This window comes from Ursus maritimus, unplaced genomic scaffold (genome assembly GCF_017311325.1).
Source record: "Ursus maritimus isolate PB19 unplaced genomic scaffold, ASM1731132v1 scaffold_8, whole genome shotgun sequence".
Classification (NCBI taxonomy): domain Eukaryota; kingdom Metazoa; phylum Chordata; class Mammalia; order Carnivora; family Ursidae; genus Ursus; species Ursus maritimus.
The window spans coordinates 17,854,833-17,881,457 of record NW_024426996.1 but is presented as its reverse complement, the minus strand read 5'-3'; the positions used below and the strand labels follow the sequence as shown (position 1 = coordinate 17,881,457).

General features: G+C 41.9%; 1 protein-coding gene across 3 annotated transcripts in view; it reads left to right on the top strand.

Moving 5' to 3' along the window:
• The window catches only part of ENOPH1 (enolase-phosphatase 1), a 31,765-nt gene extending 8,782 nt beyond the window's left edge, over positions 1-22,983 (top strand). For 2 of the 3 annotated variants that reach the window (XM_008693283.2, XM_008693284.2), the window contains exons 2-5: positions 11,922-12,124; positions 14,454-14,586; positions 16,222-16,345; positions 21,871-22,983. In XM_008693283.2, coding sequence (XP_008691505.1) covers positions 11,922-12,124; positions 14,454-14,586; positions 16,222-16,345; positions 21,871-22,010 — 600 coding nt within the window. In that variant the 3' untranslated portion in view covers positions 22,011-22,983. Of the gene's footprint in view, positions 1-10,423; positions 10,526-11,921; positions 12,125-14,453; positions 14,587-16,221; positions 16,346-21,870 lie in introns of all 3 variants that reach the window. The other variant, XM_008693282.2, reaches the window with a different exon arrangement.
• Positions 22,984-26,625: the final 3,642 nt, after the last annotated feature.

Here is a 26,625-nt window from a genome sequence, read left to right as displayed (position 1 = left end):
TCTGCTGCTTATGACCCTAGTCAAAAATACAGTAAGAATGAGGCCCAGAACGTGCCTGATCTCAAAAGAATCCGTGGAAGCATTGGAATGGCAGGACTGTCTTGATAAGTGGCTGTTGGTGGTTTGCTTCACATTCCCCCAAGCCTTCCCCATTGCTAAATACTGTTTCCCAAAGGGAGATAGACCCATGGTGGTATGTGAGAGGATTTTTGTTGATTCAACCAGAAGCAAAGGGAAGAGCCTTTGGAGAATCACTGTATTGGGTCTGAGTATATCAAGTGGATGGAAAGCCCTGCCGGCCTGAACTTCTGGTCTCTTATCCTAGAACCTTTTGTGTCACAGCACTTGCATGATCTTTCCTTCCCCTCTGTCACATTTATTTGAATACTTATCATGTGCCAGGCTCTGCTAGGGATCCAAAATCCCTAAGACCCAGCCATCACCCTCATGGAACCTGGTAAGGAGGACAGTCCATAAGTAGGTTGTCTTTGCACGGTAGAACTCCTTTGTGGTTTTCTGTGGGCTAAGAGATAATGTTTCAACTCGTGAACTTCAGTGAACAGGTTTTTCCAATTTCCCTCTATTCCGTTGCACTTCTTATAGCTGAACATGTCCGTCCAGTCATGCTCCTTCATGTCACCACTGTTCCTCCAGCTTGGAGGGTAATACTTTTTTTCCCTCCAAGTACAGGTTGGTTTCATGTACTCATTAACCTAAAAAATATTTATTGGGCTAGGCTGTGGGCATAGAGAGGTAAGACTTGCTTCTGCTCTAAGAGGGCTTTGTTTAAGCAGGAATTTTCGAGTCTTCTCCCCTTTTTGCAGGGTCGTGCGTTTGCCACTGCAGCACATGCTGCCTTTGGGGTTGTATTTGTGTCCTGTCTCTCAGCAGTGCTGAGAGCTCCTTGTGGACAGAGACTGAAGCCTTTTTTTTTTTTTTGATTTAATTTATTTTTATTTATTTTTTAAAGACTTTATTTGAGAGGGAGAGAGAGAGAGAGAGAGCATGACTGGGGAGAGGGAAGAGGGAGAAGGAGAGGGAGAAGCAGGCTCCCTGCTCAGCAGGGAGCCTGACCTGGGACTCTGTCCCAGGACCCTGGGATCATGACCTGAGCCAAAGGCAGATGCTTAACCAACTGCCACCTAGGCGCCCCTATTTATTTATGTATTTTTAAATACTTTATTTATGTATTTGAGAGAGAGTGTGCGCGTGCATGAGTGGGGGTGGTGGGGGGCACAGGGGGAAAGAGGGAGAAGGAAAGGGAGAGGGAGAAGCAGGCTCCCCTCTGAACAGGGAGCCTGACACGGGCTCCATCCCAGGACTCTGAGATCATAAGCTATGCTGAAGGCAGATGCTTAACCAACTGCACCACCCAGGCACCCCTTTTTAAAATTTTAATAGCAACTATGTAATTTCCTTATAAGATGGAAAGCCTGGTAGGTTATTAGGGTAATGGCCTGTAAGTATATAGCTTAACCTGTACATATGAATTGATTGGGACCCAACACAATGTGAAACCTAGAAATTCAGAACCACGTAAGGTGTATAAGGCATTCAGCCAATGCTTGGTGATTCTGGATGCATTCCAGAATGGGCATGGGCAGGGTTGGGATTAGGTTTCTCCTAGCCTCTGCTATCCTTGCTATTTCAAATTTCCTCAAGGTGCTACTTTATCTTATTTAAACAGCATGCAACTTAGCTGAAGTGTTTCGAGAGTGATATTAGAATTTTCATTGAGCCAACATTTCTAAAACCTAGAAGTCCAAAGGAAGAAATCAGCTAAAAATGGACATTAAAAACTATGGAAGAAGGGTGCCTTGGCTGGCTCAGTTGGAGGAGTGTGCAACTGTTGATCTCGGGGTTGTGAGTTCGAGCCCCAAGTTGGGTAGAGTTTACTTAAAAAAAATCATGAAAAATAGAAATTTTATTAACAATTAAAATTAAGTTAAAAAGCTAAATATGTCATGCTGTGGAAATTTGTGTCTGTTATTTTGTGGACAGAGGAAAGTTTTTTTCCTCAGATTTTTCCTCAAAATAATTCATGCTTGTTATAAATTGGAAACATTACAGAAGAACATAATATAGAGAGTGAATGTCTCCTTTTGCTCCTGCCACCCAGAGATGACCATTAAGAACTTGGTGAATATTCCTTCTGACTTTTTCCTATGCATGCAATAATTAAGATTATTGAAAGAAATGTAGTCCAACCTACTCCCCAAAAGGCACCAGTTATAATATATAGCCCTCACTTTTTAAATATATGTAGGTAGGCCTCTATCTAGGTCAGATAAACTTGGGGTTTTTTTTGTTTGTTTTTTGTTTTGTTTTTTTGCTCAGATAAACTTTTTAAGGACATTCTGTATTGAGCTCTGAGAAGTCTTTCCTTGTCTGATGATTCTTAAAATTTTCCATTCTTATTGCCTACCCCATTGTTCCCCCTTCACTGAAGGAAAAAAGGCATTCTTTTCATAGTGAAAGTTTATTTTTGTGTAATACTTTTGATTTTCATATTTATTAACTCATTTAATATTCAAAATTGGTTTTGGTGGAGGTAGGAGTCAGAGAGGGGAGAAGCCAACTCCCTGTGAGCCTGTTGTACCCGGTTCTCCATCACCCTTCTAAAGAATGTGTGGATAGTCAATAGTCCTGTCCTCAGAGGCCCTCATGGGGCCTCCCGGGACCTCTTCCCAGGGGATTCTATTTCAGAAACACAGATTTCTTTCCAAAGACACAAGTCTTTAATACCGAAAAGGGTTCTTTGCCTCTGAGTGTGTACATGAGGGGTTCATTAACTTGATTTTCTTCTCAATGATTCATTTTCTTAAGTCTAAAAAGTGTGGAGCTGACACCCTTCCCTGAGTAAAGAGAGACTAAAGCATGTAGTTTGGACACTAGTGGTAATCACAGCAGTGGGACCTGGGTGGGACTTTGGAGAGGAGCCATGGTCAGGCCAGTGTTTGGCACTTCACATGCTATGCTCCAAGAGGCTGGCTGACTCCTGGGCTGGGCCTTGTGTGGGTCTAAGTCATTACAGGTTCGGTTAAGCTCATAAGATCCCTGCAACCAGGATGATGAAGCTCTGGGATCTGGCTCTTCAAACTTAAAATAAAAAAAAAAGATCTGATTGATAAACCGTTACCATAGTCTATTAATTTGTACTTAACCTTTATGTGCTTGTGTAAAATGGAATAATAGCACCTGTTTCATAAGGTTATTATGAGAATTGAAATGAGATCATTAAGACCATTCATTAATTCATTGAATAAATTTGGAGTGCTAGGTAGGTTCAGGGAGAAGGTCCATGCCAAAGCTATGGGTTTTGAGGATCATCAGCTATAGATAGTATTTAAAATCTTGAGATTAGATGAAGTCACTAAAGGTTGACTATGGATAGAGATGGGCCTGGAAAAGTAAGGGCTCAGTAAATGTTGGCAGTTACTTCCACTATTACTACTTGTATTATTTGTATTATTACTTGTATTATTGTGTTATTACTACTATTTATTAGAAATGTTACAGAACTGCCAGGTGAACCGAAATCTCTCATTTTCTTAGTACAAATGTATTTTGTACTAAGAAACCAAATCTTTGTTAGAAATTTCTGTAGAGACTATCAGGATTGGGGAGTTCGGTGATCCCAGTGAATAGTGCTCCCCAAAGTCATCCATCTACAGAGCTGGATAGGCCTAGCCATTGGGATTTGATAGGCCTAGATTTGAGTCTTGCCTTTACGTTGTATCAGCAATGAAACCTTTTAGAACCTCAGTTTCTTCATGTGTTCGGAGGGGTCACTTTGCAGGAATGGCAGGTGGATTCAAAAAGGTAGTTGTCAGGGCACCTGGGTGGCTCAGTCGGTTTAGCCTCTGACTCTTGATTTCAGCTCAGGTCACGATCTCAGGTTATGAGCTCGAGCCCCGCATTGGGCTCCGAGCTGGGCATGGAACCTGTTTAAGATTCTTTCCCCATCTCTCTGCCCCTCCTTCTTCTCTCTCTCTCTCTAAAAAAATATAAAAAATTATCAATTTCTTTCCTTTCCCTTCCACTGCTAGGGGCTAGGACTTCAGACCAATCAGGTTTCCTTCTTGGAAACTCCAGAGATACTGATACTCTGTCCCTGTGCCTCTTTTTTAAACCTTATCCCAGCTACTAGCCCCTTGTAACGATAACCTTTCCTTGTGTGATATGATTCATTGCAATTAATTAGATTATAGTTTATCTTTCTTTAATTAGTTTAATCTCAGTGGGATTTAGAAGACACGTTTTTCTTATCTGGTAGTGCGTTTATTAATTCATTTTGAATGTAGATGATGAAATCTAATGTTCATTCCTAAAGGTTGCTGCTTTCAAGGGGGAATGGTTACATCCCTGCTTACCCCATTGAAGATAGGGACACCAAAATTAAAATCTCTGAGCTCCTGTGCCCCATGTAGCAGTGAGAGCACCCAACTTCTGGTAGTTCCTAGTATGGTCTTCAGGAAGGATATTTAAAGAACAATTTTAAAACTTTTTTTTTTTTTAAGGATTTTTTTTATTTATTTGAGAGAGAGAAACAGAGCATGAGCTGAGGGAGAGGCAGAAGCAGACTCCCCACTGAGCAGGGAGCCCAATGTGGGGCTCTATCCCGGGACCCGGGGATCATGACCTGAGCTGAAGGCAGATGCTGAAGCAGCCACCCAGGTGCCCCTATTTAGGAGCAATTTTATTTTATTTTATTTTTTTTTTTTTTAAAGATTTTATTTATTTATTTGACAGAGATAGAGACAGCCAGCGAGAGAGGGAACACAAGTAGGGGGAGTTGGGAGAGGAAGAAGCAGGCTCATAGCGGAAGAGCCTGATGTGGGGCTCGATCCCATAACGCCAGGATCACGCCCTTAGCCGAAGGCAGACGCCCAACCGCTGTGCCACCCAGGCGCCCCTATTTAGGAGCAATTTTAATCCCACAAGTGCTGAAGCTGTCTAACAGATGGACCACTGCCATGAAGTAGTAAATTCCCATCGTTGGAAGTATTTAAGCAGGTACAAACTTCCAGTTATAAAATAAGTAAGTTCTGGGAGGTAATGTACAGCATGGTGACTAGTTAATGATACTGTTATTGAATATTTGAAGGTTGCTAAGAAAGTAGTCTTAGAAGTTCTCATCACAAGAAAAAATTTGTGGTGATGGTTGTTAACTAGGCTTATTATGGTGATCATTCTACAATATTATATGCATCTATCAAATCACTGTTGTACACCTGAAACTAATGTATGTCAATGATAATCTCAATTAAAAGAGATTATACACTCTCATTTAAGAAAATAGATAACCAAAAAGCAAAACAAAAACCAAGAAACCAGAAACCTTTATAAATGGCCCTGTTCCCCTCAATTTTGTTCTGTGCATTAGATATTCCCCAGAATGGGATTATGCTGTAAATTTGAAACCTGTTTTATTTCTTATTTAGAAAATGTGATTTGTTTCTAAGACCCAGCAAGCCACTTAATTTTCCTTAGCTTTTTATCTTCTGAGATTAATAGAAAAATAGTAGTCCACCACTATTGCCTTTGTGTTGTTTAATTTTCTGGCTGAAAAAGTTTTATTTATTTATTTATTTTAAATATTTTATTTTTAAAGATTTTATTTATTTATTTACCAGAGAGAGAGAGCATGAGCAGGGGAAGCAGCAGACAGAGACAGAGAGAGAAGCAGGCTCCCCACTGAGCAGGGAGCCTGATGTGGGGCCCAATCCCAGGACCCCGGGATCATGACCCGAACCGAAGACAGGCGCTTAACCGACTGAGACACCCAGGAGCTCCTTATTTTATTTTTGTTTTAAGTAGGCTCCACGCCCAGTGTGGGGCTTGAACTCACAACCCTGAGATTAAGAGTTGCATGCTCTACTGACTGAGCCAGCCAGGCACCCCTGGCTGAAAAAGTTTTAAGTTCTCAAATACTTTAAATCATTAGTTGTACTGTGTGGTTCATTGGAAGGCTTTTAAAATAGTTTCTTAAATAGCTATACTCTAAGTATTACCCATTACCTTTTTATTATCCATTTTCCTCAAAGGAGACTTGAGTAAACGTTAAGCGACTCTTTTATTCTTATTGATTCTATGACCTTTTTATTAAAACAACCACTTGACCGTAAAGCAGATCCATATTTGGACTTCTAAACATTAATGAGGCAACTTCTTTAATTAGATGTTCAGAACTGTTGTGGCCCTTAAGGAGCCTTAATGGAGCTCTTTCAGAAAGCTACCATTGAGCTGCATGGAGTTGCATAGTATCCCCGCCCGCATTTAGTGGAACTTCGTCAGAGTCCCCTGAAAGACAAATACTCTTATTTAGTTCTATGGCCTGTTGTTATGCGTACTACTAAACCATAACAGTCCCTTAGGTGCCTGGTGGACTAAAAATATTTCACATGTTTATAGAACCCTGGGTTTATTGCAGCATTTTTTTCATACTGTAGTATTCTGAAATTACCCGTAAATGGGTTGTGACTGAAGTTGAAACATTTGTCATCACAGTTATTTCTGGAATTACTTTTAAAGCCCGAAAATGTTCAGTGGGCAGTGTTGGGCAATAAGCACTAGGTTTACCAAGTCTATTTTTAGAACGTTCTTACATGTTATCATAGCACATAACATTCATATAATTACTGGCTTTTTAAAAATAAGCAACTTGAAGGGATTTTATTTATTTTATAAAATAGGTTGCTCAAAAAGTATGTTAAAAGAATAGGATAAAGTCTTCATAATTTAGTTATTTGCCCCATGTGCCTTTATATGGTAGAAGTCTGCTAATATGTCTACCCCACAGAGTCTTGATACTCCACGTGTTATATGCTAAGTTCTGCCTTCGTTGCCTAGCTTGTGTGTTTACTCAGTGCAGAGGGGAGTTTCATATCTAGAGGAAAGGGGCAAATTGGATGATCAGGAATTCTGAAGTAATCTCTAACTCTTAAAGCTTCTCCTAAAAGTTCAAAATTGTTTGAAACCTTGCACCTTTTACCTCCGTGAGTCCTCTGAGGAGAGAGGCTGTGGTTGGTAACTGTTATCAGAAGTATCTGGGGGCGCCTGGGTGGCACAGCGGTTGAGCGTCTGCCTTCGGCTCAGGGCGTGATCCCGGCGTTGTGGGATCGAGCCCCACATCAGGCTCCTCCGCTATGAGCCTGCTTCTTCCTCTCCCACTCCCCCTGCTTGTGTTCCCTCTCTCGCTGGCTGTCTCTATCTCTGTCAAATAAATAAATAAATAATCTTAAAAAAAAAAAAAAAAAGAAGTATCTGGCGCTCAGCAGGTCCTCAGTAAAAGTTGAATGTGTGAGTTCATTGTGCTTGTGATTTATCCTCTGGGAACTTCTCTGCTATTATTTATCACTAAACTTTGGGCAAAGGTGATCCTTGCCCGCTGAAATGTTTGTGCTGGAGAATATAATAAGTGGTCAGGCCTATCTATCTATCTAATTACTGCAGTGACCTTGCTTGGTATTATTCCCGTTTAGCAGATGAGAAAACCGAGGCTTAGAGAGGATAAGTTGAACATAGCAGTAAAAGACAGAGGTTAAGGACTTGGGCTCCCAGGATTCACAGGCTCTTCATAAATTATTCTTGGGATCAGTGAAGCTGGGTTAGGAAATTGGGCTTTGTGACGCACAAAGTAGTACAGCACTGCATCTGTTTTTATGCCTTTTCAGCACTTCAACTTTTCAGTTACTGGGAGGCCCTGAATCTAACCAATAGTTTCCCCCAGGAATGTTTCCAGTTGTGTGAGAACTGGGGAATAATGGAGACAGAACATTAGGGGAGGATGACCAAGTGAGAAAGAAGCAGGTAGAGGATGAGGGATCAAAGTTGACTTGTTTTTTAATTGTAAAACATTTAAAATAAGGAAGAATAAGGATTAATGTAATGACCATGCACCACCACAAAGCTCATTAGATTTTATACAATTTTGTTTCAGATCTTAAAACATTACAGATATAACTGAGACTCTTGAGTACCTCTCATTTTGTGTTAGAGTTTTATTTATATGTTAGAGTTTATATTTATGTTTATAATTTCAGTACACTGATTTTTAACTGCTATATGTTGTTTTAGAGTATGAAGGAATATACCTGAGTTTATCTGTTCTCTAGCTGATGAAGATTTAGTTGCTTCCATTGGTTTTGTTGTTACACCCACTACTGCAATAAACATTTTTTTACTTTCTTCTTTGCGCACATGTAGTAGAGTTTGTCTGTGGTACATGGCTAGGAAAGGACTGGATGTGTGTGCATAAAACCTTCAGGTTTTCTGTCTTCTCAGAGAGCGTTCTGGAGTGGGGAGGCCAGCTTGCAGTCCTACCACAGTGCCTGAGTGGGGAAGAGATAAGTACGTGAAAGGCAGGATAAGGAGAGGCATGATGTAGGACACTTTGGGAAAACCAAGTCTTTAAAGAAAAGCGGAAGTATATCAGTATGGTAAAAGGAATATCTTGCAGAAAAAGCAGGCTGTCAGTCTCGGCTCTTCGTTTTCCTTCTTTGAGATCAGGAATGAGTTTTTATTGTGCTTAAACAAGGCTGTTCTGTCAAGTACGCCGAACAGTTTGCTTGATTACACTGTATGCTTTTGAATCTGCTGAATGATCCACTGCTTACTGGAATGCCACATGAGAACAAGCAGATTTGAATAACTTCTTTATTTTTACTCGGGCTGGTGAAATTTGAATAACGTGTTATGAAGAGAGGTAAATGCTTCAGCTCTACTATTTATCGTTTTTGGTGAAATCTAGTTGACACATGGTATTATATTAAGTTTCAGGTGTGCAGCGTAGTGGTTGGGCATTTATATACATTAGGAAATGATGACCACAATAAGCTTAATTACCGTCCCTAACCATACGAAGTTATCACAGTGTTCTTGTATTCCCTATGCTGTACTTTATATCCCTGTGACTTATTTATTTCATAACTGGAAGTTATAAAGGGCAGTCAGTAAATACTTGAATAAATAAATGAGGGAATGAGTTTAAATGGACTCTTTTTTTTTAAGATTTTAGTTATTTATTTGTCAGAGAGAGAAAGAACATAAGGAAGGGGAGCAGCAGGCGGAGGGAGAAGCAGGCTCCCCGCTGAGCAAGGAGCCCGATGCAGGACTCCATCCCAAGACCCTGGGATCACAACCTGAGCTGAAGGCAGATGCCTAACTGACTGAGCCACCCAGGCGTCCCTAAATAGATTTCTTGAGTTCCACGTGATTATAGAATTTTCCTTAAAATATAAGAGCTCCTCTGAGTTGTATACTTGGGGTCTACACTCCTGGCATATATCCATTTTCTGGGTTTTTTAGATGGGTAATTGCTAAGACTGTTGCATAGTCGTCACTCTGGATTTGTACAGCATTGTGCTCTTGCTTGGCTTGTCTGACCCACTGCACCGTGTTGCAAGTCTTGTTTGGCTGCCATCCTCCTGTCTCCCCACTAGATTCTTAAGCTTATTGAGAAAAGGGACTCTGATGTATTTATCTTTTCAATTTCCTTTTCCATGCCCCACTAGTAGACACTAAAAAAAATTATCGAATGTGCCACATTTGATTTGAAAAGGTACATATGCTCAATTGTAAGTACACAAAAATTTTGACCTAAGAGAAATCACCTTGCCGATGTACGGATTACTGACAGGGTATTTATCTTTGAATTGTCTTGCCCATCACTGCCTTCTAGGGAGTTGTGTAAGGAGTCTGATTACCAAGAAAGAATCATGGTGATCAGTTTGTTTGTTTGTTTTTAAGCATTTGTCATGTAGGGACACCACTCTTTCAGCATATATTTGAGTTGTGTACAAGAGCCAAGTACTATGTGTGTATCAGCGATACAGCTATGAGCAAGGATCCCTGCCCTCACGGACCTGTGGTCTAGCCATCTAGTTCAGGAGTCAGCAACTCTTCCTGTAAAGGGCTGAACAGTAAGTGTTTAGACTTTGCGGACCATATGATCTTGGTTACAAGTACTCCACTCTACCATTGTGGCCTCAGAGTAGCTGCTGACGCCATAAGTGAATGAGTGTGGCTGTTTCAAGTAAAACTTCATTTACAGGGAGTGCCTGGATGGCTCAGTTAGTAGAGCATGTGACTCTTGATCTCTGGGTTGTGAATTCAAGCCCCACAGTGGGCATAGAGCTTACTTAAAAAACAAAAATAGAGAAATCTTCATTTACAAAAACAGGAGGTAGACTGTCTTTGGCCCACAGGCCATAGTTGGCTGACTCTTGACCTAGTTCATTTGTTCCGTGGTCTTTGTTTCTATTTCACTCCTATAGCCACAACAGAAATTTTCATGTTTTCCATGTAGTTTTCAGTGGCTTACTTGCTTCAGTTAGCAAAGGTGAGACTGTTGAAGAACTTGATCTCATGCAAATGACTAAAGTTAATTCTTGTTTGTTTGTTTTTTAACTTGTTTATCCAGGACATTTTATTTCCTTACATCAAAGAAAATGTTAAAGAATATCTGCAGACACATTGGGAAGAAGAGGAGTGCCAGCAGGATGTCAGTCTTTTGAGGAAACAGGTTGGGGCATTGCTCTCCCATTGCTTCCACATTCCCAAGTGTCTGAGAATTGAGGATGCCTGGAGACTCAGATGTGCTCTGAACATACTGCAAAAAAAACGCTCTGGATTCACAGGGCATGGACGTTGTGGTGACTTGCCTGCTTAGGAATTCACAGTACATAATTAAACGGCCAGATCATGGCAGTTGATTGTCTCTACAGTTCCCTCTCGCTGGATTCATTTCGATTGCATAAAAATGTCATGTATTTTTAAAACTAAGCTTTTTCTGGGTAGTGTGCAAGAGATTTTGGTGCCATCTTACCACATTTTTCATTCATGTTTTCAGTGACTCTCCAGTCTCTTCTGCCTCCTGGCAGGAGCCCTGCTGTCCCCTGCACAGAGCTCCTGGGGCCTCACCTCCACGCAGCCCTGCAGACCTCATGCCCCGCTCACAGTACGCCCAGCCTTCATCTCCTATGCTGTTCTGCTCTGTTCTCTGCCCGGCTTACAGTCTGTTTTTCCTTCCACATTCTGTGCTATAGAACTCCTGTTTGTTTTCTTCTTCAAATTGCTTCTGTGGCAAAGATTTACACACTCTGCAGGGTGAACCCTGATAGTTATTTTCTGTTTCATGTTCTGCATCAGATAATGTGGAATGCTCTAGAAATGTTTTAATGGTTGGGAGTTGGGATTGGAAATATAGCCTTTGGGCCATGGGGTATTTGGGTTTGTTAAATGTTCTAGATAACTCTGGGTTAGTCTGAAACACTCCCCTCCCGTAAGCTTTCTGTTGTCTCAGTTCTTACTGAAATTACACATTCCCCCTTGTAGTATATACATCATTGGTATTTAGAAATTGGACATATACTTCGTCACAGAGTCCTTGTTCTAAGTAGCTGTTAGGTTTTTTTGGGCAAAATGAGGAAAACTGCAAGATACTGAGAAAGAACCAACCCCAGATATTGCTTTGCTAGCTTCTTTTCATTGAATTCCAGGCATAAACGGATTTTGTTGACATTTTCTTTGTTTCTTCCTTGGTTCATTATAGTGCAGAGGAAATGATCAGATTTAAGTGAAGTCCTGGTGTGTTGATCCCTGTAAGTGAATCAACACACTGGGTCCCACTATATCATTTTATCATTGTATGCTGTCTCTCTTCTCATGTACAACATGTCTCTCCATTTAAATTTCAGCTTTAGCAATATAGGAAAGGTGTCACATTTATTAATTATAATCCACTTTCCTTTAGGAATCATTCATATCAGTCCCCACAGTGTGAGATACTTTAATTCGTAACAATGCTAGATGCCAGTGGTAGTTGGAGAGAGTTGGTCCACTGGGTTTTTGGGTCTCATTTCAAGTGATCTTTTTTAAAATAAGTAAGAAACAAACTTCATGTTATTTATGACTTAAAGGCTGAAGAGGATTCCCATCTGGATGGGGCTGTTCCTATCCCTGCTGCATCTGGGCATGGAGGAGGTGACCCGCAGCAGATGATCCAGGCCGTGGTGGATAACGTGTGCTGGCAGATGTCTCTGGACCGGAAGACCACGGCGCTGAAACAGCTGCAGGGCCACATGTGGAGGGCGGCATTCGCAGCTGGGCGCATGAAAGCTGAGTATGTAACTGCTGAAGGAACTCGAAACATTTCACCAGCCCTGAAACCTAGTACCTTTTCCACTGGTCCTCTCTTTACAGTGTTGTGTGATTAGTCAACTAGATAAAATCAACATTCTTTTTATTTTATTTTTCTAAGATTTTATTTATTTATTTGAGAGAGAGTGTAAGAGAGAGAAAGAGGAGGGTGGGCAGAGGGAGAGGGAAACGCAGGCTCCCGGGGAGCCTGATGCAGGGGTCCATCCCAGGACTACAGAATCATGACCTGAGCCGAGGGCAGACGCTTAACCAACTGAGCCACCCAGGCGCCCAGCATTCTTTTTATTTTAACAAGCGTTTGTTTTGTTTTTTCAAAGCCAGGATAAAGCATTCCACCCAGCTAAGTTCCCCAGAGCAGCATGGCTGGCTTTGCGGGATGGTTGAGGACTTGTACCCCAGTTTAAAACAGCTTCCTAGAAAATAGTGACTTCTTTGAGCTTGGGCATATTTGATCTTTAGCAGACAGCACTGTCCGGGCTCCTTCTCAAGACTGTTAGGTTACCTGCTTTCTGCTCTGCTAGAGAAGGAAGAATGCTGTGAGATTAATTTACGTGTCATTTTGGTATTACTCAGAGTGGGAGCAGTACTGCTGTGTCCTGTGCTGATACAGCAACTTCCACAGTCTGGGCTGTGGTGTTCCTGAAAGCCTTCCTGCCGAAGGACACTCGTGAGTCTTGTGTTGCTAAGGAATCCTTTTTTTTTTTTTAAGATTTTATTTTTAAGTAAGTAATCTCTACATCCAACTTGGTGTTCAAACTTATAACCCTGAGATCAAGAGTTGCATACTCTACTGACTGAGCTAGCCAGGCACCCTGCTAAGAAATTCTTAGTAAGACACTGCCACTAAGGATTTTAGGCCATTGCCTGATGTACACCCTGAGATCCAGGACTTCTTCTAGTTGCTATATTTCTTCTGTTTTTCTGTCGAATGAAATGCCATTCCTTTATTTATGTACTTTACAAGGGGCTTCCACTTTTTAATATATTTTTTTAAAGATTTTATTTCTTTGAGAGAGAGCGTGTGCAGGGCAAAGGGAGAGGAGAAGCAGACTCCCCGCTGAGCAAGGAGCCTGACTCTGGGCTTATCCCAGGACCCAGAGATCATCACCTGAGCCAAAGTCAGATGCTTAACTTTAACTGACTGAGCCACCCAGGCACCCCAGGGGACTTCCACTTTTTAAAGGATGCATTAGAATTTTAGGATAGGCCAATCCTCTGGGAACAGCTGCTAGTTCACTATATAAAACACTAAAGAGCGGAGCTGAGAGAGGATACTCGAACTAATTATAGTTAGTCTTTCCTTCTCTTGGACTGGTTTCCTTAATTATAAACCCAGGTACTTGAAATAAGTTATCTTAGATTTCTAAGCCCTGAATTGGAGCAATAACAATCTACAAATTGAATGTAGAGAAATCCTGTCTCTGCGATCGCAAAATAGCACACAACGTAACCCACAGTTCTGTGTGCTGGTTTCAAACTAGTTGATCTCTTTCCTTCAATTAGTGTAATCTGTTAAACTGTTTCATCCAGTAGGAGACTTCCCTGACATTTTCCAGTTAATCTTTTAAAGATGACGGGTTCCACGTTCCAAGTTCCTTGTGCTTCTCTTTTCACCTATTTCTGTGATAATTCCACCACTGAATAGTAGAACTGGGAAGAAGGACTTAGTGTCAGGAATCAGAAAAGCTAGACACTGTTTGCTGATTAGCTGATGTGAGATGGAACAGGTCTCTTAACTGATTGTTATGTGATTTTTTTCTATATTTTAAAACTTTAGGTTTTCTTAGTTCTTAAGAAATGGAGTTCCGTTTTCTAGCTAGTCACATATGAATAGCTTTGAATCCTCAAATGTTTTTCTTGTAATTGTTTGGGAGCAAATCTTTTTAAAGCCATTTCCATGCTTTCTGAAGGCACACCGGACATAATTTAATCTCTTGTCATGAATTACATTGAAGATTACATAATTGTTACTTGCTTTTTTGAGAGCCTTGGGAATTTAAAAAAGCACTTTATTATTTCATCCCTTCTTTGTAATCACTTTTTACTGTTGTTCGTGTGGCTGCCTGTCAGAAACTGTTCTCGCCACCTGGATTGTTGCTTCTAGTCCGCTGTGGTCCTGGAACTCCAGTGACAGGCTTGTCAGCTCAGCAGGAGTCTGCAGTCTCTTGGAGGTGCTTCTCACGGCGACCCTTTGGGCTCAAACAAAAGAAGCTCGTTACAGCTATTTTGACTGGTTTTCATCAGGCACGATAACATGTTCCCGCATTTGAACCTGATGGTCTTTCTTCTAGGTTCTTCGAAGATGTAGTTCCAGCGGTCCGGAAATGGAGAGAGGCTGGAATGAAGGTGTATATCTATTCTTCAGGGAGTGTAGAGGCCCAGAAGCTATTATTTGGGCATTCTACAGAGGGAGATATTCTCGAGGTAGGTTACCTGATTACTCTGTTTTTCTGACACTATCAAAGCATGAAATAATGAATTTTAAAGGAATATCCTACAGTTACAAGCTAAATCAACATTCCGATCACTGCATGCATATGCTAAGCAGGTGGTAAAGGGAAGTGGATAAGCTGGGAATGCATTCCAGGGAAGGGTGAAATGTTTTCTGTTGTATCAGTCTTGGCACCAGAGATTCTTAAGCTGTTGTGAATAAGGATCACCAGGGGAGTTTGTTAAAAGCATAGAGCCCTGGGCCGTGCTTCCTAGCAAATCTGCATTGGCAGGTCTGGGATGGGGGTGGTGGTGGTCAGGAATATATATATGGATATGTAATACAAGTAATAAGATATGAGCTGGCTTGGAAATCAGCTGTCTTGCCAACATTAGATAATTGTCAGCTTAGACGAAACTGATGGCCCCGTTCTTTTGCTGGTTTCAAGTAGCAGGTGAACAGTACAGGAGTGGCACATGCCCCATCCGAACGCATGCTCACGAACACTTCTATAACAAAGCAGAGCGCAGGGTAGAGTCATTTGTTTCTGGCACTTTGGAGAGAGAATGGATTTTATTTTAGCAGAACCCTCATTCTTCTGTAAGAGAACTGGGTGTGTTATTAAACGATGATGTAATGTTAAGGCCACCTGTTCCCTTTCTTCTTAGATGAGAAAATTCTTGCCAGCCCCTCTGTCCCACCATCCCTGCGCCATCTGGAGGACGGGGCGGGCACTGGGAAAAGAGCAGGCGTTTAGGACTTTAAAAAGAAATGCCAACTAACTGAATACTGGCTGAACTTAGTGATATGCAGGTCACTCAGCCACCTGTCTTTTAAATAAATATTTATTGAGCCTCTACCATGCACATAGAACACTTTGGCTTTGGAGATGTCCTATTCTCATTTTAGTACTGTCCTGTGTTTTATCTTAGTTTAAATCAAATATTAAGTCAAGAATAAAACCCTTTAAGTATGGGTATACAGATAACGTGTACCTCCTCTGAAATACAGATGTAAACTACTCTTTTGTTCTCTCTGATGGAACAGACAGTAAGGTGATAGTAGATAATACACAGTAGTTACTGAATTCAGTGGTAAAAACGTACTTGCTTATATACCTCTAGCTCTTGCCTAACAAAACAGACCAAAAGCTCAAAGGTCAGCAGCAGAGCGAGACAGTTAAGTAGCAGCTTACTAATGAGGCAGATTAGAGAAATCTGTTCATTTGGGGATCAAAAGGACAATGTTCAGGACCTGTCATTGGGAGTGAAACCCAGCCCAGTAAGTAATTTGAGTGTAAATAGGGTTTTAAGGATAGAAAGTCGGGCATGTATATTTTAAAAGATTATGGATATAAAATTAATGCTAATCAAAGAAAACCAAATAAATTATAACATGATTTTATATATATTGAATTGGTAGTTTTCTTCTAAATGTTTATTTCTTTAAAATCTTACTTTATTTTCTGTAGCCTGCATAAAGTCCTCTCAAGTAGATTTTCAGGGATTATTTATTGAAGGGACAAAATCACTATGATTGTTACATATTTCAGAGCGGATGGAGGAGAGACCAAGGGGTCACATTGCAAGTGTATTTATAACATCAGTCTTTTCTTTCCCTGTGTGCAGCTCGTTGATGGGCACTTTGATACCAAGATTGGACACAAAGTGGAGAGTGAGAGTTACCGAAAGATTGCAAGCAGCATTGGGTGCTCAACCAACAACATCTTGTTTCTGACAGATGTTACTCTAGGTGAGTAACCTGACTCCTTATATCGTATCCTCCAGGGTAGGTGCTGAGTCTGGCCCTGCAAACACATGGCCTCTATAAAGAAAGTGTATGTGGACCCTTGAAAAATGAAACAGGTTTATAAAAAGAAACCGTGAACCAGCTGGTCCATGTTTTTCTCCATTTCCCCATCCTTGGGGGTAGTGTGTGGGCAGGTGGCACTGGAAGGACTAGATCTCACTGTAACTCTTATCCATGGTTCCCCACCCATCCTTTTGTACACACACACAGACGAAATGGTAAGATAACAAAGGACAGTTTAAGGGGTGTCATTGTGGGAAGGAGCATGGGTGGCAAGGGTAGGAGGGTAGGTGCATGGTTAGTTAGGGACATAAAGTTCTAGTGGCCCTGATCATGTGTATTTAATAGCAATGACATGAGCTAAAAACCAAAAAAGAAACAAAAAGCTACAGGGAAGGAGAACTCACTTTTGCCTCTTTGCTGTTGCAGTTGATGAGCCCTGCCCCAAGGTGAGTAGGGGCTTCCTCTCCACCTGCCCGCAGGTGATCTCAGTCCCCAGGCACCCCTCATGCTCTGAACCTCTGGCCTTGTTGCGCGTGATTCACCTGTTGAAAGCTAGACATCTTTTTTACCCAGCATGGCCCTCTTTACTTTATATGGTACGTTAGCAGATGCATTATTACTTTAAGGATTGAATGCGTGTAACAGTATACACTGTACCGTATCGGTAATTTAAGTGAGTTCAGGAGCACTTTTGACCAAATGTAAAACTCACACTCCAGCTCCTGTGTAAGAATGTAGATCTTCTAGAGAATTACAGCAGGAAACTGTAGTGAATGAGGAAACAAGCAGCAGCCGGTGAAGAGGTAGTGGGTGCTGGCAGAAGGTTGGGCTCTGGTTCTCCTCTGAAAGCCTCTGCTTGGTAAGGCTTTCCCACACTCACCCACGTGGCTCCAGGTTTGGATTGCATGCTCATCGTCCTTAGAGTTTGTGCATCTCCCAGGGGGCCTACTTTTGGTGTGTTTATAATTGCACCTGTATTTGAGGGCAGTTCTTTGTAATTGTGTTCCTTCTGCTTACCTTGGATCATAAGTTTCACCTTCCATCTACCCCAGAGCAGGACTTTTGTGTACTGTGCGGCTGCCCTGACATACTATGTCTGGGCCGGCAGGCTGGGGAAGGGCATTTAGGAGGGCTGGGTGCTCTCTTGCCTGGTTGGCTCCATGTGAGTCCTGGGCCCCTTGGAGTCTGTAGGCCGTCTCCCTCCCTCTGGCCCTTCCTATCGTGTCGTGGAACTAGAGTCTCACCTACCCACTGGGACTTTCCAAGATAGGAACCCAAAAGCAAATCCAAGATGCTGAAAGGGTATCTTATCAGAGGTAGTGTGTGTGAACTGCATTCTTTCTCTGCTGCTGACCTTTGAGCTTTTGGTCTGTTGTGTTAGGCAAGAGTTAGGGGTATATAAGCAAGTACTGATTTGCTAAGTTGTTTAAAAAAAAATCTAGGGGTGCCTGGGTGGCTAAGTCGTTAAGCATCTGCCTTCGGCTCAGGGCGTGATCCCAGGGTCCTGGGATTGAGCCCCGCATCGGGCTCCCTGCTCAGCAGATAGCCTGCTTCTCCCACCCCTACTCCCATTCCGCCTGCTTGTGTTCCCTCTCTCGCTGTCTCTCTCTGTCAAATAAATAAATAAAATCTTAAAAAAAAAAAAAAAAAAACTTAACCAGCATAGATCATGTAATGCTTTCAAAAAGTTATAATAATGTTTTCTAGAGAAAGAAGGAGTTAATTTTAACTGACATACAGTAGACATTTAGTAATCGTTAATGTCTTCATTAAATTTCTGGCCTTGGTGAATGTAGACTGAAAGTTCTGATCTGGGTAGATGGTGCCACGTCACAGCCATTTGTTGTCTTGAGTTTGGAAACAGCAGATAACGTGTCGTACGTGTCTTGGCTTGGGTCAGCTTCAGAGTCCAAGGGTTTCTACAAACTGTTGTCTCGGTTTTCTACATCCTGGAAAACTTGACATTTACTTTCGGACCGCACTGAAGGAGAGGAACAGACAGACAAGATGCACGGGCACACTGCTTCAGGGTTCCCTGTGTAACTAGGTAGCCAGGCCACGTAAACGTAACCATTGGCGAGCATCAGCCTTGACAAAGCCATTTCACCTGGTCTCTACCCTGGACTGTAAATATTTGCCTGTCTTATTTCCTTATAGAAACTTTGGCCAGTTCAAAGCTTTGATCTACCCTCCCTTGTGAATGGCTTCTGGGGGCTTGGAGTATCAGAGGAGCTTGCTTTACCGTCTCTGTAGGTTAAGGGTGTGAAACACAGCAGGCCCTGTGCGGAAGGATAATTTGAAGACCTTTTACTTTGTTTTTTTCCTTATGGAAAGGAGATAGGCCTTGCTCTGCTGAGGTTAGCTGCGTTAATCTGTGAACTGCTTTTCTGTCATCATTCATATGAAAGGGGCTGGTGGAGATGCAAGTCTGTGGTTTTACCCTCTGTTTAATTTCCTAGCACTTTGGATGATAAGTTTCTGCAGGCTAAGAATTAGAGAACTGCTTTGTGGCTGGAGCTCCCCACATAACCAACCTGTCCCGAGTATTCTGGGATTGAATGTGTTGTGATCCCCAGGTCTTCACCCCATTCCTCACGGTTTGGTTACTATTAATTATAATCCCTGCTCTGGTAAGATCACGTACAGGTTCTTCATATTCTCACCTTTAGCCACATTTTTTTTCTAGTTGTTACCATAGTACATCTATAATTTTATGTCTTTCTCTTTTCACTTAAGCCATTTCTTTGGGCTGCAGTCCCAGAAGCTATTCTTAACTTTAGCGAATAGAGATAATCCCCAAATCAGCCTCAAAACAAAATTGGCTTTCTCCAAGGTCTCTGCACAGAGGTTTTGTTCTTGTCCCTCATCTTCTGCCAGCTGCACACCCATTTAGGCAGTAGGGCCAGAACTGGGCTCATGTGTAGCTGGGATGGGGCCACGCAGCTGGCTGCTTGCCTTGTTCTTTTCTATTATTTCTGATCCTGTGTTTTTGGTACCACATGCCCAGACGCCATTGCCAAGGCAGAATGGAAGACTAAGTTGATATCCCAAATAACATCCAAGTATGAAAGAGAGATCCAAAAGACTTTTTCCTCTTGGAGAAAAGGAGGGAGGTCCAGGGTTTTAAGTCAGTATTATGCCAGCAGGGTAAATAGATTCTTAGGGACAGCACTTGCCCGGTGGTGGCCCAGGTAAGAGGCTGAATGTGCAAAGCCGCTAGCTAGTGTCAGCTCCCACGTGGATCACGATAGCTAAACTCAGTTGGGATGGTGGGTGGCTAGTCAAGAGGAAAGCTGTGCTTGAGGCAGTCAGGCTAGGGACTAGGGATGAGGGGAATGGCGCCTGCAGAGTTTACCTGGAGGAAGGCGTTGCCACATGACGAGGGGATGGGTTAGCACTTCGTTTGCTCTGGAACGGTGACAGCCCTTTTACAGGAAGAGAAGCTAGACTCTTGAGGTGGGTAGGTGGAAGAGACCGCTCTGCCCCATTTACTGTCTCTGGGAACTTCGTATCTCTCTTGGCACTATTGCCCTTTAACCCATTCGGATGATGCGACTGTTTTCCAAAGGTTGGGAAGCCACTGAGGTTTCTTACGACACCAGATCTAAACGCCATAGAACATGTGTCAGATTCTTTGCCGTTTTGCTCTTTCTGTTCAAATATACCACATCTGACCTGTGTCCTGTCTCCTACACTCACTTGCTCCATTCTTCCAGTATTTGTATGTGTATTTCATGTCTGCGCAGAATGCCTCCTCTCTTGCCAGTCTTTTTTCCTCGAAACTTCTGATCAAAACTTAACTTCTGTGCTGAGAAGTCATGTGTTAAATCGCAGATCCTAATTCAGTAGTTCCATGTTGGGGAGTTGAGATTCTCTGTTTCTTTTTTTGTTTTGTTTTTTTAAAGATTTTATTTATTCAGAGAGAGAGAGAGAGCATGCTGGGGGCGGAGGGTGGGAAGGGGGAGGAGCAGAGGGAGAGAGAATCTCAAGCAGACTCCCTGCTGAGTGCAGAGCCTGATGTGGTGCTCAATCCCATGACCCTATTATGACCTGAGCCGAAATCAAGAATCGAATGCTTAACTGACTGAGCTACCCAGGCGCCCCAGAGATCTGCATTTCTAACCAGCTTGCCAGTGATTCCCCTGCTACAAGTCCATAGGGCACATTTGGAATAGTATTGCTCTAGAGCAGAAGTTGGCAAGCTTGTTCTGTAAAAGGCTACATAGTGTATTTTAGGCTTTGCAGGCCCTGCAGTCTCTGTCACACTCTTAAACTCTGTCCTGGTAGTGAAAGCAGCCATAGGCAATACACAAGTGAATGGGCACGACTGTGTTCTGATAACATTTTATTTACAAAAGCACCGTGGCAGGTCATCATTTGCTCGCCCTTGTTCTAGACCACAGACCGGAGAGTAAGGCTCACGCTCTCAGACTTTAGCTCTACCAGTCACCAGCTCTCACTTTCCATGTCTGTGGAATGGGGATAGTAGTACTAACTACCTCAGGGTTGTTGTGAAGATTTAAATGAGAATGGGAGCTCCGTGAAGGCAGGAGCTTTGTTTTGTTCATATAGGTCTGTTCCTAGAAGAGCACCTGGCACATGGTAAGTGCTAAACTAATATAAGATATTAGCCGTTATCTTTCACATGGAAACAGCATGGAGAGAGGAATGTAACCCAAAGCATATTAGAGCTATCCCCTAGTATACCTGGCTTACCTAGTTTCTTTTTACTAGTCCTATTTTTCCTTTACCATGCAGTCACTGATCTTAAGGCGCTCACAGTCTAACAAGAAGAGAGACAACAGATCATAACATGTCAATTCATTTAGTGGTGATAGAGCTAAACACAGAGCGTTAAAGGAGCACAGGGCAGTAGTTCTGGAAGGCAAGATATTTGAGCTGAATTTTGAAGAGTAGAAATTTGCCAGGCAAAAAAGATGGGGAGGCTGGCCAGGGGGTAGGACATATTTGGGCTCCTGATGTGACAGCAGGAGTTTTGGCCTGATTGGATCACGGGCTTCCATTTGTCCCATCTCTACCTAACTGGTTTTATTACTGACAGCCTGACTTTTGGGAAACACTCAGTTTTCTGTGGGACTGATGAGAGGGAATGGAGGAAAGTCATGGACAGAACATGGCTCTTTCCTTCTGCATTCATAACTACTTAATAAAAGCTCAGACATCTAGGATACATAATACACTATATACCAGGACAGGGAAGTCTAGACCATTCTAGTCTGTCAGGTACAGTCATGTATTTTTAAACATTTTTAATTATGGCAGTATTACATTTACGTAAAAGAAAGAATAACATACTCAGACCCCCATGTGCCCATCTTCTAGCTTCAACAATGATCAAATCGGGGCCAAACTTGTTTTTCCTTCCCCACATGCCCCCGATTACTTTGAAGCAAATCTCAGGCATCACATGCTGATGTTTCTGACATGTACTTGGATTCTCATAGAGGCCAGCGCTGCCGAGGAAGCGGATGTGCACGTCGCTGTGGTGGTGAGACCCGGCAACGCGGGGCTGACGGACGATGAGAAGACCTACTACAGCCTCATCACATCCTTCAGCGAACTGTACCTGCCCTCCTCAGCCTAGACCGGGAGCCGTAAGGAACACCGGCCTGTCCTCACAGACTTCTCCCTGTAGTCTAGTTTTATTCTAATGGTAAAAGTAACGTACTTAAAAAACCATATATACACACACATAGGTATGCAAGTGTATATATGTGTATGTTTAAATTGCCTTCCTCAGGCACATAAGTGAAAAAAAAATCTCCGTTCAGTGAAAAGGAAACTTAGTTAAAAATGCTTTCTGTGTAGAAATCGTTTGAAACCACAACTCTAACCCTTACTGAGGGCAAAATGTAGCTGATAGAAGAATTACCACAATGCAGATCACACGTGTTATGTTTATCAAGTCATGTACCAACATGGAAAGGTACGTTCAAGGAGTTACTCAGAAGGCTTGTTATTTTAAAAACTGGAAGTATTTCATAGACTTAGTCCTAATAATAATTAATTCCCCTTTTAAATTATGAGTTAGAAGATTATGACAGCTGGATTTCAAAATATTAGCCTCCTTTTGTACAAAAGACAAAGCCTATTTGTTTCTGCTCTGAAAGAGCAAAATTGGGAAAGGAAACTCATTTGAATCTTGATGAAGCAAGTGTCTATTACTGAAGAAACTTGAGCTAATCATTGTGGCTCCCCTATCGCCTTACCAATAAAAAAGGTGCATTGATGTAACAGCTAAAATTGGAATGTGATTCTTAATGTTTAACTGAATAGTCCTAATCCTGCCAGTTATCATTATGGATTTTATAGTTGCCTTTCTAACTACTTTTTAGCACAGTTTGAGAATATATGTTGCTATTTACTATTGAAAAACAAAAGGTTTACTGAAATCATTCCATAAGACCCTTCTAGAAGAGCCCTAATAATGTAATATTTTCCTCTGAAATGGATGTGAAGAGTGTAAATTTTATAACAGCATTATTTATCCTGGTTCAATCCAAATGGGATGTCATGTCAGTTTTGTGTTGTGATTAATAAAAACATTTTCTTCTTCACTCGGTTTTATGTAGGTTCCTGAACCATTCCACCTAGCCATAAGCAAAAGATAAACTGAAGAGAGATTGAGAAAATAAGAACTTTATTTTAGTTTTTGCCTTAATCTTGTGTGTGTGTTTTAATGCAATGCCACTGGAAAATCATTGACTATTATATTATCTCATTGGTTATTATTTCATTTGGATAGTAAGCATTCATGTTATGAGTGGGGTTTCTTAGATTTTTGAGAATCTTACATTTGAGATATATAACATAATGTTTGAAGGAGGCGTGTTTTTTTTTTAAAGAAGGCCACATGACCTCTTTTTTTTTTTTTTTAAGATTTTATTTATTTATTCGACAGAGATAGAGACAGCCAGCAAGAGAGGGAACACAAGCAGGGGGAGTGGGAGAGGAAGAAGCAGGCTCCCAGTGGAGGAGCCTGATGCGGGGCTCGATTCCAGAATGCCGGGATCACGCCCTGAGCTGAAGGCAGACGCTTAACTGCTGTGCCACCCAGGCGCCCCAGGAGGCGTGTTTTCTTAATTAATCAAGAAAAGCTGTAATGAATCCTGGAGGAATAATTTTGGGGATGCCTTGAATATGAAAAAGTATTGCAAATTTGAGAGGACAGGGAATACAAAAGACTTTACGTTGATAATTTTTATCTCCCAGGAACTAATTACGAATTCTGAGGACTATGAAAATGTAGTAGAAGGGTAGTAAAAGGGAAATGAGTTTAAGTAAATCTTGGAAATGGTAGTAATGTAAATGATAAAGCCATAAATGGCAATAGAACTTACTGTAGTTTTCAAAAAAGCTCATGAGAAGATGATAGAAAAGGTGTCTCTTAATGCCAGTAAAGGAATAATTGGAAAAGTAAGGAAGAAATGAGAAAATTATGCACCAGAGTCTAGATTAGAAAGGAATTAGGGGTGCCGGGGTGGCTCAGTCAATTAAGTGTCCGACTCTTGGTTTTGGCTCAGTCATGATCTCACTCAAGGTTGTGAGATCGAGCCTCGCATTGGGGGTTCATGCTAGAAAAAAAAAAGAAAGAAAGGAATTAAAGGGAAAGGAGGGTGCTCAGTACGTAGCCAAAAGAGAATTGGGGTGGAGGTGTATAGTCTGTTTGGGCTGCTCTGACAAAATCCTGGAGACCTGGGTGGCTTCTAAACAACAAAATTTTATTTCTCACAGTTCTGGAGGCTGGGAAGTCTGAGATCATGGTGCTGGCAAATTCACTGCCTGGTGAGAGCCCATTTCTTCACAGACCAAAGTCTTCTCTCTGTAACCTCCCATAGTGGAAGGGGTGAAGGAGCATTCTTGGGCTGCTTTTATAAGAGCACTAATCTGGGGCGCTTGACTGGCTCAGTTGGTAGAGCATGTGACTCTTGATCTCGGGGTTGTGAGTTTGAGCCCAGTGTTAGGCATAGAGATCATTTAAAAGAAGAAAAAAAAATATATGTATATATGGCACTAATCCCATTTATGAGGGTTCCACCAAAGGCCCCACTTCCAAATACCATCACCTTGGGGGTTAGATTTCAACATACGGATTTTGAGGGGGACACAGAAATTCAGTCAACAGCAAGAGGCATTTCCTTTCCATGATGAAAAGTGTAACAGAAAAACCTATTTATTTATTGAGAGGGAGAGAGAGAGAAAAAAGGTGGGGAGGGGCAGAGGGAGAGGGAAAGAGGATCTCAAGAAGACTCCCCCTGAGCGCGGAACCCAATGGGGGCTTGTTCTCACAATCCCAAGATCATGACCTGAGCCAAAATCAAGAGACGGTGGACCCTTAACTGACTAAGGCACCCAGGCACCCCAAGACTAATTTATTTCAAGTACTTGGAATAGATTCAGGAAAAAAGAGAACGTTCCAATATCAGATTCAGTTTATTAAAAGTGGGAGGTGAAAGGAAGGGAAAAAAGTTGAGTGGAATATTTCTTAGACCCTGAGAAACTCATTCACAATTAAATGTTACGGAAAAGGATCTTAGGAAGAACTTGAGGTATTAAGTAGGTTGGTCATGAGGAAGGAAGAGTGCCTAAGCGAGTAGTGAGCTAGGTGGTGAATCCAGAAAAATTCATGGTCCTTAGTAAGGGAAGGAGGAAAAATCTCACCTGGAATTTCCAAAAAGAGAACAAAGCCATTACATTTTCTCAGCATTTTGTTTGCAGAAAATATAGGGCAGACAGGCCTCTTAAAACTGTGGCCCTTTTTATTCCTGTTCGTTGATCCCTGTCTTCTACCTCAGTCGTGCTCGTTCTCACAGTGGCACTGATTTCCAGTCTTGGATCAAAACCCAAGTTGATTTTTCTTTTTTTCTTTTCTTTTTTAAAGATTTTATTTATTTATTTGACACAGAGAGAGCGAAAAGAGGGAACACAAGGGGAGTGTGAGAGGGAGAAGCAGGCTTCCCGCCGAGCAGGGAGCCTGATGCGGGGCTTGATCCCAGGGTCCTGGGATCACGACCTGAGCTGAAGGCAGACGCTTAACGGCTGAGCCACCCAGGCACCCCAGTTTTTTTATTTTTAAAAAATTTTATTTATTTGAGAGAGAGAGAGCTGGAGCCTGGAGGGGGAGGGGCAGAGGGAGCTGGACAAGCAAACTCCCTGCTGAGTAGGATCCTGGGATCATGACCTGAGCGAAGGCAGATGCTTAACTGAATGAGCCACTCAGGTATCCTAAAGATTTTATTTTTAAGTATCTCTGCAGTTAGTGTGGGGCTCAGACAACCCCCAGTGCAAGCCCTACGAACTAAACCAACCAAGCACCCTGAAAACCCGAATTGATTTCTTAGAAAGGAAGCCTCAGACAAAGGGGCTTCTCTGATCTTGTCAGCACTTCTAGAATGGGAGGGCTTCCTGTTTGGCCTTCTGGAAGACTAGCTTTAGTTGCTAACCCGAGCTGATGTCCAGTTTAGAGTTACTCAAGGAAAGATGGAGAGCCCTTGGCGTATTGCTGAGACAGGCGCGCAGCAGCCTTTGCCCAGCAGATGGTGTTGTTTCTCCAGAGACCTCATCAAGTGTGAGGCCACCAGCTATAGCAAATGGAGCTAAGAGGTGGCCTTAGGAGAGAAAAATGAGTAGAGTTCATTATCCTTAAAAGCCTGTAGCATGATGTTGCAAGAGTCAGAGCAGTTTGGAAAAAATGGCAATAATCCCAAATAAAATCCACCCACTAATATTCCTCTTCCCATTTATTTCCTAAGTCACATAAAACAAACAAACAAACAAACAAACCCAAAACAGTCATTTTTGGATAGCCAGTTTTTCCAACTGCAGTGTGAAAAAGGACTTGTTTTCAGGTTCCCATCAGAGTACAAAGTTGAATATAATACATGCTCAAACAATTTATTATCCCACCACTTGAGCCCCAGATGGTACAATGTTATTATCTTTAACCTAATATTTAAGAATAATTTTCAGTTTTTGCTAACACATTGGAGTAACCAACCGGAGTAGAATTTACCTTCCTTCCCAAGTCATTTAGGTTTAGCCCAAGTCATTCATTCAAATATTGAAGTTGAGGTATGTGTTTTTTTAAAAAAAACCAAACCATACAAATGTCTGTGTGTGCGTGTGCACATGCATAAAATAAATGGGGTCCCCCCCCCCGTAGGGAGATACCCTGGGGGAAAAATGCACAAACTGTTAAC